We start from the raw sequence: 17,991 nt of genomic DNA, 5'->3' as shown, positions 1-17,991 counted from the left end.
CGGTCCAAGTTGCCATACCTAATTAGCACAACAAAATGAACATCAGATTCGCAGAGACAGTTGCTTCAGTGGTAGTAAAAAAGTGTCATATAAGGTTATGATGTAAGGAGAAGGAATTAATTTTCAGAAAGGTATGAAGTTATTTTAATCTCAGTGTTTATGAGAGGACAAAGAGGACACACACCTACACCATTGTGATCGATCATGAGCCACGTTACCCAGAGTCATCAACTATTAGTCATGATGATCGTGCGGATCCCGACCAAGTTGTATAAGTCTATTACCATGGCTCCGATAAGAAGTTAGGGACTTTTGGGTTTGGTCAACCCTACATTTCTTCAATACTTCTCCAACACTAGCCAGCATCGGGAGTTGTGGTAATCTTTGACTGGGCATGCGTAAGTCACAGCATAGTCTACACAGACTCTCCTTATCTTGACAATCAGCAGTATGACGTAAAGCGCTTCTGAAGAACACGTTAGGGCTTAGAAAAGAGTGATATATTTTACATAAAAAGCAAAAGGTTACACGGGGTGACCATGACAGCACTTTTCCACTATCGAGTTCACTATGTTCGATCTTCCTTAAGTATCATATGTTGAATAGCTACCAGAGCAGTATCACGAGTGGGTTATTAATTAATAGCATCTTTGGTTTTAATGAGTTTCATAAGAATCCTCTTACAAATTAATTTCTGAAGTGAAATTCATATAACCGAGATCAATTCTTTTGAAACCAGCTTGTAACATAGATAGAAATTGAATAAAATGATCAAAGAAGTGTGTCCAAGTTATCAATTAACCACCCTATCTTTTCCTCCCAATATTCAGTGAAGAATTCTGTCGTCTTAATTTATGCCGTTGACCTGAGAAAATGAAGAGAGCTCTTTGAAAACTGAAAGAAACTACGCGTCATTAAAGGAGTTGATGAATAGAAAATGGTCTAGTATCTAACTCGTTGAAATTTTAGGTTTCACTGTACCAGATCCCTGAAGCGCAGTTGTTCTTTCACTCTTGTAGCCATTACTTTCACAAAGAATTTATAGAATACGGTCGAGATCAAACAGCAGTTTGCACACCAAGATCAACCACTAGGAAGTCTTTTCAAAAGCTTGCCCTTAGGACTCTTTTATGAATTAATTAAAATTTGTGTGCTTATTTGTGTAAATATACCGTATGTGTACATAAATTTGGAATATAACCCTTCCGTTTCATTTCTAATTGTAAATGTGTTTTTTAGTGTTCTTCATTACATATTACATTGATCTTTTGGGAACATATGAAACTATTGTCATTCATTTTTGATTGTTTATCACCTTATTTCCTGATTTCTCACGAAATATTCCTAATGCTTATGCATATTTGCAGTTTGGCTTTTTAATAACAAAAGCATAACTCTAGTTTAAAACTAGGTCCCGGCAACTGGTATGGTAACGTTGCTATGATTTGAAAGATTCAAGTCAGAGATTCCTAATATGGTTTTTGAAGGGAGACAAATGTGAGATACTTCCGAACTACGAACCAGTGTTCTTTATAAGCTGTGTTCTACCAATGACAATCATTGAACTAGCAGAATATGAGTGACGTGATAGATAATATGCACGTGGTATGTTTTTGACCATCGAGTTGCCGGTTTAAAAATAACAAAAAATTGGTTCTAAATTCTATTCCAACCGTGGACGCGATTGTTGTGGTCGGTATTGGATATAATCCTTAAACTATGTATATTGTTCGTCCTGATAACGGTCTCTAGATAACGCCCCCAAAGGTGTATAAATCGAAAAACAAATGCGAAACGTTGATCACGTTTACTATTACACCACATGCAGATCACTGTATCCACAGGCAAGCAAAACAAGAATGAAAGGCTGATGCCGAAAAGCAAGCGAGCGAGTAAGTGAGCAAGTTGAATGAATAGGATTAAAATGTGCATATTTATCTAATTAGAGGGAAATGAATGAATCATCGAATCAATTGCGCGACTAAAACTAAAGCTAACAGAATGCATGTGCGCGTAGGCAGTAAGCAATGCTCAAGCATACATATTCATACAAGCGCAACAAGCAATGAAGGTACAATGGCATAGATGAGTTGTTGTTGTATGAATGACTCTCTCCAATAAATAAATTAACAAAAGGGCTTAACCGAATTAAGTGTGAGCAAACTCATATGTGCGTGAGCTGCTATAATAACTCCCCCCCGACAAATAAAACTGTTACGTCTGGCCGATTGTGAACGCTATATTCGCTTCCCTAGGCTAGTTCCGTACCCCCGAGCTAGAACTACTCAGCGACTTGAAGACCAGAGAAAAGGCACAAAGTGTGAGGGAAGCACTTTACTACAGGGTTCATTTATGTACAGAAAATATAGGGATTTTATAGTAATTTAAGAGTCCTTGAGTTTTACTGAAAGTTCTAGAATACTGCTAAACATAGTAGCGGTGTGTTAATCAGCCAATCAGGATCTCCACATGTGACTTTTTCATTCTCGTTATTTTAGTACCATAACTTCACATAACTTCTGATTAATCCCTGATTGGTTGAAATGCTCCTTGATGACTCACGAGCTTGTCATGTCGCTTGCGAGAAAATTACAGGGTCATCCCAACACCTCCCCCTTTTTTTTGAAGATTCGGGGTAGGTATCCAGACTGCATTTGCCGACTTTATCCTCCCCACGAAACAATGTCGGATCCTCATATATCCAAATTACAATTAATATGACTTTATTTAGAACATATTTCTCGCATTGAATAGAAAATCCACTAAGGATGACTAAATGATAATGAAGGACACTTGACTTTACGTCACCAGAATTTGGCTCTTCTGAAACATTCCCATCAAATTTATTAAGATTTTCACTAGAGGATATTAGATAACTAGGGGAATCATCTAATAAAATTGCATTAGGTTTTTGGTCACCGTTTGATTCGACCGACTTGTTTTTCTCATCTTCATAAGAATTTTCATCAAAATTATGTGCATCATTACGCGAACCCATATCTGGTAAACTGACATAAGAAATTGGATATGAAGCTGATTCGTTATAAACTTTTATCTCCCGATGATCTTGAATTTTATTTGGCACAATTTGGCTTACTGTACTGTCCCAGTCTTTTTCTGGATGTGCGTCATTCCAGCTTTCTTGACCGATATCATGTAACCCGTAGTTTAGTTCTGACTGAAGTTTGTCTTCAGAGATCGGAGGATTCAATGGTGCTTCATTAGACTCTGGGCTCAGGGCTTTGTCTACGGAGCCTTCTTTTTCTTTGTCATCTGATGCCATTTTGCCTTTTTCATCAGATATGAAGAGAGTTGAACCCTCAACTGGGCGTTCTTCTGATACGGCCATTTTTGCACCATTATCTGCATTACAAATAAATCCTTTATTTCCTGAAATACTTTGTTTAGTGAAAAACTTGTTCAAAACTATTTCAAATAGTTGCTGCTGGAAGGCTAGCATCTGCTGTTGCCGGTGCTCTAATATTATCAGAGCCTGTTCTAGAGAAATCGTTATTTTTTTACTGATAATAACAATAACTCCAAAAATTCGCCGGCAATTATTACAGCTTGTTTAATTCCGAAATCACGTCTCGATTGCTGTATTTCTTTTTGCCAGAATCCCCGACGACAATTGTTGTATTTTTTTTGCTTACCAAAATCCCCGTCACCACTGTTGTTATAACGTATGAGTTTCCTGTTTGCTATATTAACGCCCGATGATACATAAAATACGTACGAGCAGTCTTGTGTGCGTATCGGCCCTGCTTCCTACCTAGTCCAGCCAGTTAAGTCCAGAACACAAATAATAGCCTCGGCAATATGAATCATTATTCACAAGCATACTGGGTTTATATACTAACCAAACAGACCACATTATACCAAAAAAATAGAAAAATAACATTTGTACAATAATTGGCCAATGTGGCTGTGGATAGGGGGAAAATAATCAATAATAATAGTTCAAAGGTCAAAATAAAGGTTATGATAAGAGGAACACGAATACGATTAGGTCAGTTATTTAACAACTATACAATAGGAAATAGGCATATTACATTTGTCCATAAATAGACCTCAGATTTACCATTCATAATTCACCAGGGGATATAACAAAAACAAATCAAAAGTGTCCGTGTTTGCAAAGAAAAATGTTAAATTCAACTGGATGGTAAATATCGAAATTTGCGAAACTAAAACGTGTGATAGAACTATCGTGTAAGTTATTACAAATATGTGTAAGCCTGAGTTCGTATACGTCCGTGAGGCCAAATAAGATAATAACGGAAGATCAAAAGAGTGCCGTAGTGCTTTTGGAAGTTTACTCACATTGACACCAGAATATCCAGAATATGTCGAATATAATAATAGATAAGTTAAAATTTTTGATGTGCACATACAAAAAGGAGAGGTATGAAAAATCACATCTGAAGAGGTGAAAAAAATTAATAATTCAAAATCGTAGGTATGTATCGTTGCAACCACCTTACTCGTCGACTATATCTTGTTGCCACCGGAATCTCCTGTTTTTGCTGCGTTGGCGCCGCTCATTCTTGAGACTCATGTTTAGTTGGTATGAACGTCTTCGAGGGTTTTGTACTTATCGATTGAAAATCGCTATCGATTGAATCTGGTTTCACTTGATGGATGCTGATTATATCTATCTTCCCAGCTTTTTCTACGGTAATTGTCTTATACGTCCTCGTCATCATTTCAAATGGACCGTTGTGATTCGACTGCAGAGGTAGTTGTGTATTATTTATTCTAGTGAATACGTGAGTGCCATTATTTAATTCTTACGGTATGAACACTCATCGTTGTAGTAGTCTAGAAGGTGTTATTTTTAGATCGTTCATGTGCTTCTTCATGTGTTGCACGTAGTTGGCTATATCCGCTGAAACTCGTTTGCCTGAAGCGAACAATTCTCTGGATAAACGTAGAGTAGTTCCATATACCAACTCTGCTGGACAACATCCCATGTCCTTTTTAATTGTTGTTCCTAGACCCAACATGACTAGAGGGAGCTTATTAGCCCTTGGATTGTAGGATGTTGTTCGAATACGTTTAATTCAGTGGAGTTCTGTAAGCTGCTGGAAGAGTCGACTTTGAAATTAAGCTCCTCTATCGGTTATGATAAACGCTGGTACGCCATAATAAGGGATTACAATTTCCACAAGGGCTCTGGCTGCAGACTCGGCAATTGGGTTTTTTATTGGTACCACTACAGGCCATCGTGTAAATCTATCGACACATGTAAAAATATAGTTGCATCCATTTGTAACAAGCAGTGGTCCTACGACATTTATGTGTATATGTTCGAATAGAGTGTCTGGGTGAGAGAATGAACCCGTTTTGGAGCTAGTGTGAAGATGTATTTTGAATTTCTGACACTTCATGAATGCCTGTGTCCAATTATTCCTACCAAGACTAATTTGAGGACTGTAGAGTATCTTCTATTTCATTATCGTTTCACCGCTCCAATAGAAACTATTTATTATGAACCAAGTCAAAAGTGGGCATAATATGCGGGTAGAATTGGGAATAAAACTGGATTAAGATTCAGAAAGAGAAATTCATATTCGGATTTCTAAGATGTCCGTAGTTGAGTGCGGTTGAATCGGTGAGGCTAAGCGTCTCATATCAAGTTAAAACCCTTGATACGTTGCTTGAACGGTATATGAGATGAAGTCAAAACCGGCATTTTAGTAGGTCAGGGAAAAAGTTTCATCGTAGAATAGTTTAGGTGAATTTAAAAGCGGTTCACTATGGAACTCAGTATTTACAGCACAAAATACGATATCATCTTTGTAAGATTCAACAACATCAAGACTACTCGTGATCTGATTTACAGCCTTTTGGAATATCTCAGCGAGACATTAAATTCAAACGATAAAAATTTAGGCGTGTGAATTTCGAATGATCCTTTAATAGTATTTATTAAATCACTAAAACCTCACCGAGTAAAATTTGTAAATATACCTCTTTTAGGTCTATTTTAGAAAAGTACTTTGACCTTTGTCATTCATATAGCATATCTCCAGTCTTACAAGTGGTTCAGATGTAAACGGAATAATTAGTGGGAATGCTTGATAACATACTCATATTGAACACTGAAAGGGTTGGTCGACCTTACACTTATTAACAAGCGAATAACCGCATCAAGGTTGTTTGCATGACTACGAAATGTAGATTTTTTAAAAGTAGGCTACGAATTACAAATGAATCAACAACCGAATACATCTGATGTGAGAAATAAAGTTTTTTAAAATTACTTTAAGGCTGACGTCACGAAAGCAACAATAAAATCTGCCGTTGATGATGAGACCTACGAGACTCTAAAGTGTGATTTCGACGAGGTAAACCTTAGTAATTTTTAGGTGAATAAAAATTAACAATTAGGTTCTGAGAGAATTGGAAGGAAATAAAAATTTGGAGAAATTCAAGGATGGGTACGAAAAGTTAATGAGAGCATTTTCCAAATCACATGATAATGAAAAACTGTTAATGCGAAAGTGTAGGGAGCTGAAATCAGAAATAGTTTCAAGTTCTGCTAAGGTTGCACAGGCTGCAAATATTTCTAGTGATGATCCAAGTAACGTCGCAAGTCTCAAACGGGAAATCGAGCAGGCATGGAAGATGGTCGACGCTGCTGCTGACCGAGAGACTAAAGCTCATGCAACAATTAAAGATCTCAAGGAAGAAATAGCAAACTTAAGCAACTTGCTGGAACGCGGCAACACTGACGTAGCCGGATCAGAAAGGTAATGATATATACCGTTCTTTTTGATAGGCACCCAAGAAGTGGTTCTGTTTTACAATAGTTAATTCCAGCTGTTGTCTTGCTTACTGCCGGCCAGTTTAAGCCAGAAAGTGAAGCATAAAATGTTGAAATATAAGCGTAGTCGGGAATCAGTAAGGCTTTCAATAGTTCAGTAGCCTCCAAGTGTCCAAAAACTTCGAAATCATGTTTGGATAGGAAACTAGCGTTCGTTTGAACCACAGTTATAGTTTGCTTACTCTCAGTCTTCAGTCATGAAGATAGTAGGTTGGTGAACCTGTATTAATCCTGGCAGATCGCCTTCCAATGAAGGTCCAGCTTCTCTTTAAAAATGTTCACTGATGGGGCTGATACCACTTGTTCGGGTAAGGCGTTCTAGTCATTGACCACTCAATGAGCAAAACGGGACCCCACCTTTAGTTTATTAGGTCGCGGTTTGTGAACCTTATTGATTTGACGACGACGATTATCAGTGCTGGAGGGAACGAAGTGATAAGACATATTAACACCCAAATCATAATCAAAGATACGAAATGCCAGTATAAGGTCATCTCACGTCCTACTATAAGACAAGGGAAAAGGTTTGGTCTTTTCAAATGCTCATCGTAATGGAGTTTAGAAAGACCCTTCACTAATTTCGTCACAACACGCTGAATACGCTCAAGTGAGTTAATATTCTTCATCAGACATGGGCTAGCTGCTTGGGTACAGTACTTTAAGTGTGGTCTTACGTAGGTGGGATATAAAATTCGAAACATCTCGTCAAAGCATTTGAATGCTCGGCAAAGTGACCATGACATAGGATTACCTTTTAAAGCAGCTGCGTTGCAGTGCGTAGTTGTTGTAGCTGTAAATAAATCCTCAAAATCAATAGCTCTGTAAGTGTTCGACCACATTAGTTTTAGTGGACTCATTTAGCTGAAGGCGCTCGGTTTAGAACGGCGTGGGAAGCGTCTCATACGATCATTAGCCAGATAAGACCAGTCACTCTTTGATATACTGACAATCTATTAAATATATCTTCCAACCACCTCGCTTCTGACCTTTGATTTTACTGGTTGGGTGCAGTATAATTATAGAAGTTGTTACTGGTCAAGTGTTGTCAAACTACAATACCTTGGTATCTTCATTGTTTTCAAGTCGTGCCTTATTATTACTCATAAGTCTTTATGTTCATGAAGGCATGGAAGAGATGTACCATCAATGGTATAATGGTAAATATTACCGTGTACAATGTCCATGAGCATGCTCTTCCTGGAATTAACTTCTAATCCCCAACCACGAGCCCATCTAACTAGTTCGTCCAAGTCAACTTGGAGATGAAAACGATCAGCTTCACTTCTTATTGTTCTCCAGATTCTAACATCATCCGCAAACAATAATGTCGACGACCTAAGCAATAGCGGTAATTCATTAACATAGAGAAGGAAAAGTAAAGGGCCTACGATGGTGCCTTGGGGTACACCACTTTTGACAAAGACTAGTTAAAAAAGTTGATCTTAACTGAAGATTTCATTGTACACCTCTATTTTAAACAGGACGCAAATGTATCGCTACTTTAGCACAGTGGGGGCCATTGGTTGGAATTTACAGTCATTTACAATGTATTAACAGTTGAAACTACTTAAAAATAAGAATGTTTCGATAACTTTCTTCAAGAAAGCTAACGATCACATTAGGATGCCGATGGGCAAACCAGGTACTTTATGTGAATATAATGATAAGCATGTTTGACATAGATTTGTTTTTGTTCTCTTACATTCACTAATATGAAGCCGAGCCAATCTAACACAGTATAAATAAGCTACATTTTATTTGCGGTCGTTTGCAAGATGGTTGGGCATTTTGAGCAGTTTCGACGTTGATATGAGGAAGTAAACCTACTTGCTCTCATATTTTAAAACTTCGGGATCTTTTAGTCAACAGATTTTGAGAGAAGAAAGGAACTTCATGCACATGAAATATCGGGTGGCTTTCGGCAGATTACTTGGTTTGGTCAAGGAAATATGTACAAAACTGCACTAAGTGAATCCTTCGGATGAAAAGTAGAATAACTCTACTGTTTCGATCTGTAGTAATTCTCATAATGTAATGTGTAACTCTTTTATACAGCAATTTCAGAACAAGAAAAATAAGCAGTCGGTAATTCTTCATTTTTTAAACGGAACCAATCTACTGAAGTCTAAAACATCATAGAAATAATATATTTATGCAATAGTCAAGTAATAGAAAAATCTATGAAAAAACACCAAGATCTTACAAGTAGAACAGAAACATTTAAAACCGTTTTAGGATGAAGAAAGTGTCTATTCAATGATGTAATTTCTAAAATTGCTATTAACTGGACGTTTTTTTTGTTAAATATGCTATTTTATCAAGGTATGTTGTAATAAAGTTGCTTATCGCTGAATGGAAACTTAATTCTGTTCGACAAAAGCTTCCTCCAACCATTCAACAGAATTCTCTAAAACTACAAAACACCGAATTTGGTGTAGATGATATGGATACATTCAATGATTTCTACACATTTTCGTGGGTCGTAAACTAGTATTGAATAACCTGAAATCCTGTGGCTATCTAAATAACAAAATAGAGCGTCGGAAGGAAGAACGTATGAATAAAGCAACTCGGTTATGAATAATTCGTGTGTACTGAACACCTACTAGGATTCCGAAGAAAGTGTGAGAATAAAAATGAACGGGATTACAGATTCATTTAATCAATTAGTAACGTCAGATGACCATCTGGCTTAAACATCCATTGAAAAGTGACCCCTTTGTGATAATTAGGAGTATTTGAATTATAGTATAAACTAGGAATCCCAGAAATAATGCCATTTAATCAAGAAGTGCTATATAAGCACAAACGAATGTATTGTATTTGGAATTGGAAATCAAGCAATCATCAAGTACAAAGGAATCATTGGTTCATATAAACACCACACCCTTCTCTAAATTTTGTATTTTGATGTCAAAATGTGAGATAGAAATCGATTGAAGGATTTGATTAGCACATATAGAACTAAACAAACATGACAGTGGTTACTACTTAGTAATAAACAAACTGCTTTTTGTTATATACATTACCAGTTCATTCGACAGTAAAATGTTTGTGTTGATCATAAGATCTAAGAAGAAGTTATTTGTAATGCGATGAACACATTTAAGAAAATATTTGCACATGTGTTATACTACTTTATATTATTTAGTTTAGTTGAGTTACAAAGGCAAAAAGAGAAGTTACTTAAAGAACGTGATGAACAAATTTCCGACAATCAGAAATTAAGAGAACAAATTGAAGAAACTAGGAATCGTATTGCAGTTTATCAAAATGAGTTGTTGGAAGCACAAAATAAAATCACAGAATTAACTGTAGATCTTCAGGTTAGTTAACTGTAAGGATTTGTAAATTCTGATACAATATCTGATTATCCTTCTGTTATATATCTTAATATGTCGAGCCACCCAGCTTAAATTTTAAACTTCTTTCTGCTAAACAGAAAGAAGCCCTTTTTGGACATTAAATCAAGATTGTTTTTAGTTTTATTTGTGCTAAATTTTGATTTCATGGCTACCGTTTTTCTATTTCATGACATAGAACAAAGTAGTTTGTTCAAAAAGTCCTAAATCGGCACCGCTCTCCCACAAATTCTGTTGAGTCACCTAATCCTTGTAAAACAGCGGCTTATAACTCAAACTGGTAGCCTTAGTGACTGGAGAACTTCAATCTTAATATTTGTTACTGAGTTATATCAACTGGAACACTACGCTGACTTCAGGAAATTAAAAAGCAGATTATTTTGCGCATTTTGAACACAGTTAACTATAATTTATTTTATATTTGAGAAATCTTTGAAGGTTCATTGGATAGACCTAAAACTTTAGTCAGAACACAAGAAATAACATACGATTTGAATGTGATTTCTATGTTATTAAAAGATAAGTTTACTTCCTCGAAATTCAAATCGTTTAGGAACCATATAGAGTGATCCTTACTATTCAGGTTTCATTTGGGAAGTAGTTACTTTTGTATATATACCTGTCGGTTTTAAAATATTTCAAACTTCATTTCAAGTACAGGTACTACATACATAAGTGAATGATACTTATTTTACCAATCATATGGAACTACTTAAGAGTAGTTAAAGTGAACTTTGAAAATTTTCAAAATGTAGGGTAAAATAATTAGAATTAAGATAACCATATTGATAACTCCTTTTTGCAAACGATAAAATGGCCTAAAATATGAGTAATTTAAAATATCGAAGCTATTTCATTATAGTGTCTAGCTTATTTAAAACTCTGGTCACTTTTAGCTAATAATTTTACTTTATTTCCACCATAACATTTTTGATAGAATAAAAATCTTGAAGCACAAAGAGAATTACGCAAAAAAGAACGAATGGAAAAAGATTTGAAGCAGGTACGTAGTGAAGTTGAAGCTAAAATGGAAGAAATCAGTTCTACCTCAGCATCTGTTGAGAAATTGAAACAAGAATTACGTACAAAAGATGAAGAAAATCGTACAACAAAAGTTTCTTTAGAGCAAGCTAACCGTCATTTACAAATAACTGAAGGCAAATTAAAAGATTGTCAAGCTAAACTTGAACAGCAGATTGAAGTCAATGAATCCGTCACGGCTCAAGTACAATCAAAAACAACTGAGTTGAAGGTAAAGATTTTTTATTTTCGTATTTTGTTCATATTAAAGTTTTAATATTGATCTATAGCATATTTGAATACATTTCCTGTATTTTAAATAATTGATTGAGACAAGAAAAACTAGTGTTAACCTTTCATTCATAGAGAATGTACAGTCTAACACCATTATATATTGGTAAAAAAATTGTCATAATTGTCGTCAGAATAATAATAGGAATTTGCGAAGATGAAAGTTGGTGACTCGTTAGAATAATGCGATGATGGTTACAACTTAAAATAAGAAGCGTAGTTCTGATGAAACGAATAAGATAGAACAATAAAATCAGTGGAATGATTACAGGCTCAAAAGTTAGGAGATGAGTGTGTATTTAGTAGTGAGACTAATTTCAAGCCATATCACTTGTGATTTCCCACTATAGATCAGGAATATGCCAAAGAAGTTTACTAGAAAGAATATATCTCTCGAACCAACTGAATTTAGCGGTTATTGACTTCATGGGTTGGTAAAATTTTTTCATCTAACCACCATTAATCTACTTATAAGTTATTATTGCATTATCCAAACATTACTAAGCTGATGTAATAAATGTTTCAGCTAACTCAGTCAGCTGAAACTTATGACCTCATCAAAGGATTACATGGGTATACTTTCAATAAGTTAAAAAGACATTTATTTATAAAATGTAGAGTCACACAAATACTGGTAATTGGAGACCAACAGTACAGATAAGAATGGTTAGAAAAGTCAATAAATTCATTTGTAAATGTTATAAGAAATACATAATAATAAACATAATTTCCAAGTATAAGAATTTTATTGAAACAGAAAGTCAATCATAACAGTATACAATCTTAACAACAAGCTTATAGATGATACATACAAATTACATAATAAGAGTTAATATCATTAGTATTTAGCAAAAGTTAGTTAGGAAAATTATACTAATTAATGACATCAAGTTAGATTCAGTATACTGTTGATATAATACAACCTATCAGTCTCGCGCACGAGCACTTAACCTCTAGAATCTCAACTCAGTGAAGAAAATGGTAGACGGTTGCTGAATTTCGTGGATTGGTTGAAGTTAGACATTAACACCGTTAGATGCCGGCTAAGTGGTTCTAGTGGTTAAGCGCTCGCGCGTGAGACTGATAGGTCCTGGGTTCGAATCTCGCGAGTCGGGATCGTTGATACGCACTGCCGAGGAGTTCCGCAATAAGATGAAACGACCGTCCAGTGCTTCCAGGTTCTCCATGGTGGTCTGGCTCCGATTGACTCATAATTTCAACTATAAAGTAATTAATTAATTCAACTAATTATTTATTTTTAATTTTTTTGTTTACAATTAGCAACGTGAAGATGAAATACAACGTGCAAAAACTGATTATAATCGTTTATTAAAACAAAATGAATTAATTCATAAAAAATTTAATCAAATTGAAGAAGAAAAATTAAATTTACAACATACATGTGAGCATTTACGTAATGAAATTAATTCTTATGAAAATGAAATTGAATTAATACGTAAAACTAATGAATTAAATAAAAAAGCTTGTGAAGAATTTAATCGTGAAAAAGAATCATTAAATAAAACTTTAACAAAAACAACAACACAAACAATAAAACAAGCAAATTTATTAAAAATTAATGAAATATCAAAACAAAATTTAGAACAAGAAATTATGAATTATCGTGATGAAGCATTAAAACAACGTAAAATCATTTATAAATTAGAACGTGAACGTGATCATTATATTACTGAAGCATCAGAATTAACACAAAAAATTTTACAAAATATGGATGATATTAAATTACGTGAAATGCAAATTTTTGAAAATAAAAAAAAAATTGCAGAATATGAAACAAAATTAAAACAACAACAAAATTTATATGAAGCTGTATGTAATGATCGTAATTTATATAATAAAAATTTAATTATTACACAAAATCAATTAATTAATATGAAAAAACAATTAAAAAATTTAAATTATTCAATAAATCAATTAAAAAATGATTTATCAATACGTGATATTAATTTAATTAATGAAACAATAGAAAAACAAAAAATTGAAAAAATTAATGAACAATTATTAAATGAATTAAATCAATTAAAATTACAATTTAATCAAAATTTAATTATAATTGAACAACAAAAATTAGAAGAAAATAAATTAAAAAAAATTATCAATGATATAAATAATCAATATTTTATAGAAAAAAAACAATATGAAAAATTAATTAATGATAGAGATATTATAGGTAGTCAATTAATACGTAGAAATGATGAATTAAAATTAATTTATGAAAAATTAAATATACAATCAATTATATTAAATAAAGGTGAATTACAATATAATGAAAGAATAAATGATATAAATTTATTAAAAAAAGAAATAAAAAAATTAAAATTAGAAAATCAATTATTACATAATACAACAAAAAATATTAATCATTATAAAATTGAAATGAATAGAATACAAAAAAATTTATTAAAAGAAAGAATAAGAGTAAAAGCATTAGAAGAAGAATTACAAAATCCAATTAATGTACATAGATGGAGAAAATTAGAAGTAAACAAATTTGTTTTGTTTGTTTGTTTTTTATTATGAATTATATTTATTATTTATTATAAAATGTAGAAAAGATATTAACCTTTTTTTAATATTTTCAATTATTGCAATGTCATTAGCAACAATGCAGGCATGTTCGGGATGTGATTCTTCCCCTCAAAATTTTACTTTAGGATTTGGTTACATCGACACCTGAACTAATGATAGGGAGTGAAGAAATTAAGTGTCTTGATGGCTTTGCTTATCTTGGGAGTCTCATCAGCCCTTGTGGTCTGGTGTGTGACAAAATGTCAGCACGGATACAGAAGGCTCGTCTAGCTTTCGCCAACTTGCATCATTTATGGCGTAGGCGAGATATCCGTCTAGCAACAAAAGGATGGGTTTACTGTGCAACAGTTCGGTCCGTCCTACTTTATGGCAGCAAAACATGGCCGATAAGAGTAGAGGATATTCGTAGGCTACTAGTATTCGATCATAGGTGTCTTCGAAGCACTGCTCATATATACTGGGACGACCGAGTAAGTAATGCAGTTGTTAGAAAACGGGTACTAGGTAGGGATGGCAAATCGATTGATGAAGTAGTGAAACTTCATCAGTTGAGATGGCTGGGACACGTGTTACATATGTCCAACCACCGACTGACCCGATGTGCAATGTTTTATGGTGTACGAGTAGGTTGGATGAAAGCTATGGGTGGCCAGACTAAAACGTGGCATAAATCCATGAAGTAATGGACAAATGGACTGAGTCATGTTGGTAGGTGTGGACTACCTGGTTGGGATCCGCGAGATAATAGCAACGGATGGTTAGAGACCTTGAATGACATGGCTCAAAATCGTTTGCAATGGCGAAGGTTCATCCACTCTTTGTGTTCTCCCTAATTCTAATCTTCTGAATTCTTCGTATCCCTATCTTTTTTCTCTTTCTAAATTTATTTCACTGTATTATACTCCTTGAATAACATCTTCAAACCCTAATCTTTCCGAATACTGCTTATACTCTTACTACCTCTACCATTATTGGGTTTGAATCGACAACTTCATCTCTGTGCTAATGTGGTATGGCAACTCGAACTGATGTACGTAGCACGAAGTTCTATGTTGTGACTGACTGATGTTGGTTTCTGTATTTGCAAGCCATGTGGATAATTTAGAATATTGTTATTTATTTATAGTAATTTTATGAATCTCGTACTTGTTGCATAAATAAGTGATTATCTAGACCCAGTACCTCAATGGATAACACGTTGATGTCCACACAAAAGGAATTAAGTTCGAGTCTTAATGTGTAAATCAACACTAAAGTTCAGGTCAATTTAGGTGAATAGTTCAATTTCAGAGAATTCAATTCAATTTTTAATGGTATACTACAATTTTAAATGTTTATTTTCCCATGTATTTAAACTTACACTCCTAGATATTAGTAAGCAAAACCTCTATTTTGACTTAAACTACTAGGAATTTATATTTGTCTTTACATTCGAAAAAAAGTAATGAAGATCTCAGTGAATTCGGTTATTTCATCATTACACTGTTAGATGAGTTAATCATGTTGAGGTGTAAAAAACGGTTTTACAGTGATGAAAGAATATTGGACAAGTGGACAAAATTTAAAAATAACAAGATGAAACTTATCATTATATAACTGTAACCAACATGATGGATGACAATGATTTAATTTCTTGTAAGTTTTATAAATTGAAGACAGTTATTTTGAAGCAAAAGCTTGTTCAACCAGGGCTAGAATGCAACCATAGATGGTTCTCTTATTCAGAGATATGATATATCATAATGTACACAATCTAATTGTTTTTAGAATAATGGATACCAGTAAATATCTATTCAGCTTATATATATATAACCCATGGTATTTTTTATTTATTTAGGGAAGTGACCCATCTACTTATGAAATGATACAGAAAATTCAGGCATTACAAAAACGTCTTATTAGTAAAACTGAAGAAGTAGTTGAAAAAGAACTACTTATTCAAGAAAAAGAAAAAGTTTACATTGAATTGAAGCATATATTAGCACGTCAACCAGGTCCAGAAGTTGCAGAACAATTGAATATCTACCAAAATATGATTAGAGGTAAAACAAAGCAAATGAAAGTAAGTAAAATAAGAGACTTAATTGAATTATTTATTGATTACTAGCATAAAGTTTTGTTAATATCACTGTGACGACCGGTTTGTGTATCTATACTGCATAGATTCGTTAATGATTTGGACATATTACATCTGTCAGTATAGGGTTGTAGAAAGTGTTGAGTTTCATCGAGATCATGGACCGATCTAAGTGGAACGACCTTTGAACACCTGGAAGCACTGGGTGGCCTTTTCTTCCTGGCATGAGACTCCTCAGAAGTGCCAATCCACGACCCCGTACCCAGTATTCAAACTCAGGATTTTTGGTCTCGTGCACGAACACTTGACCGTTAGACGACTGAACCGGCATCTAACTGTGTGAATATCTAGCTCCAACCAATGCATGATATTGCGCGACTGTCTTCTATTGTCTTCGGTAGGTAACTGCTTCACACTCGACAAGGCTGAAATCCACTGGTCACGGCTTCTCACTAGGACTTAGGAAATTTACTTGCCAGGTTAGTCACTAATGAACATACAATAATTGTCAGGATAGGGTTGTTTGTAATCTGATTCAGATTATAAACGTTCCTGACATTTTATTAATTCAGATATACATTTGGAAATGTTAAGTTCTATGAGCTAACTGATTAAAAAAACGAAGCTTTCATTGTCTTTCTGCATAAAATTATTATTTTATACTTAAAATAAGATCGATTATTTAAGGTTATGCTAAAAAGGATCGGTAATTTCAATCTGCTATTCCTATTAGTGAATTACTTCAAATGTTTTGTTATATCCATGGTTTTAGATCAACTTAATCAACTTAATAACTGACTAATAATAATATTTTAAAAACGTTCCAACTTGATTATTTTAGAGTAATTGTGAAATGCTCAGTTTTATTTGAAATAGGTCTTAGTGATTTACTTTAAAAAAATATCATTCTGAGTGATAGTCGGATGACAGTGACTGACATACTTGTGTGTCATTTATCAAAAAAAATCGTCTGCACACTGATTATTCAAATTCAAACAGTTATCATTATCAATTATCATTATCAGAAGGGGGTTTTGTGGAGATTCTAGTAATTTTATATAGTGGAGATCATGAGTCAATTGAAGCTAGACCACCATGGAAAACCTGGAAGCACTGTACGACCGTTTCGTCCTAGTGTGGGACTCCTCAGCAGTGCGTATCTACGATCCCGCCCCGCGAGATTCGAACCCAGGACCTACCAGTCTCGCGCTTGAGCACTTAGCCGATAGACCATTGAGCCGGCATCAACATCATTGTTTCGGAGAACAAATCTTTTATCAAGACATAAGGATTCATTATGTTTTCTATCTTAGCCTTAGACTTTTAATAATAAAGTAAATTATTCATTTTATTTATAATAACAAATTTATTTATTAATTTTAACAAAGGCAATGACAGCTGAAATGAATGTTTATGAAAGTCAAATAACTGAATATAAAATTGAAATTGAACATTTAAATAATGAATTAAAAAATGTCAAAAAAACATATTTTAAACAAAAAAGACGTCAACAACAAATCAATAATGAATCATTAAATAATGATAAAAATTGTAGTAGTCAAGAGAATAAATTACAAAAATATCATCCACATATTAAAGATTCACAATCACGTTTTACTGGTGGTGGATTTAAACTAACTCATGTTGTTAGTTAAATAAAGAAGGAAAATTATGTATACAGGAAGACAAAAAGAAAATGGAATATAAAGTTGGAACTTATTAAATTATAGAATCTAAACCAAAAACAGAAGAAGGTGATAAACTGAATAAACAATCAAGGAGTGAATGTGTTATAGAATAACATCAAAGATTATAATGTCTCTTAATTGTATATTTATTTGTATAGATTTAAATATATTTGG

General features: G+C 33.9%; 1 protein-coding gene across 1 annotated transcript; it reads left to right on the top strand.

Moving 5' to 3' along the window:
* Positions 1-6,212: 6,212 nt before the first annotated feature.
* Positions 6,213-17,784, top strand: Smp_156370 (hypothetical protein; the record flags this gene model as incomplete). The annotated part of the gene is made up of 10 exons (XM_018799399.1): positions 6,213-6,239; positions 6,273-6,350; positions 6,394-6,755; positions 9,152-9,304; positions 9,981-10,155; positions 11,129-11,443; positions 12,784-13,003; positions 13,136-13,332; positions 15,890-16,114; positions 17,518-17,784. The coding sequence occupies 10 exons, from the start codon at positions 6,213-6,215 to the stop codon at positions 17,782-17,784; spliced, it is 2,019 nt and encodes a 672-aa protein (XP_018651191.1).
* Positions 17,785-17,991: the final 207 nt, after the last annotated feature.

The sequence above is a fragment of the Schistosoma mansoni genome, chromosome 3 (assembly GCF_000237925.1).
Source record: "Schistosoma mansoni strain Puerto Rico chromosome 3, complete genome".
Lineage (NCBI taxonomy): Eukaryota > Metazoa > Platyhelminthes > Trematoda > Strigeidida > Schistosomatidae > Schistosoma > Schistosoma mansoni.
This window is presented reverse-complemented; position numbering and strand designations above follow the sequence as displayed.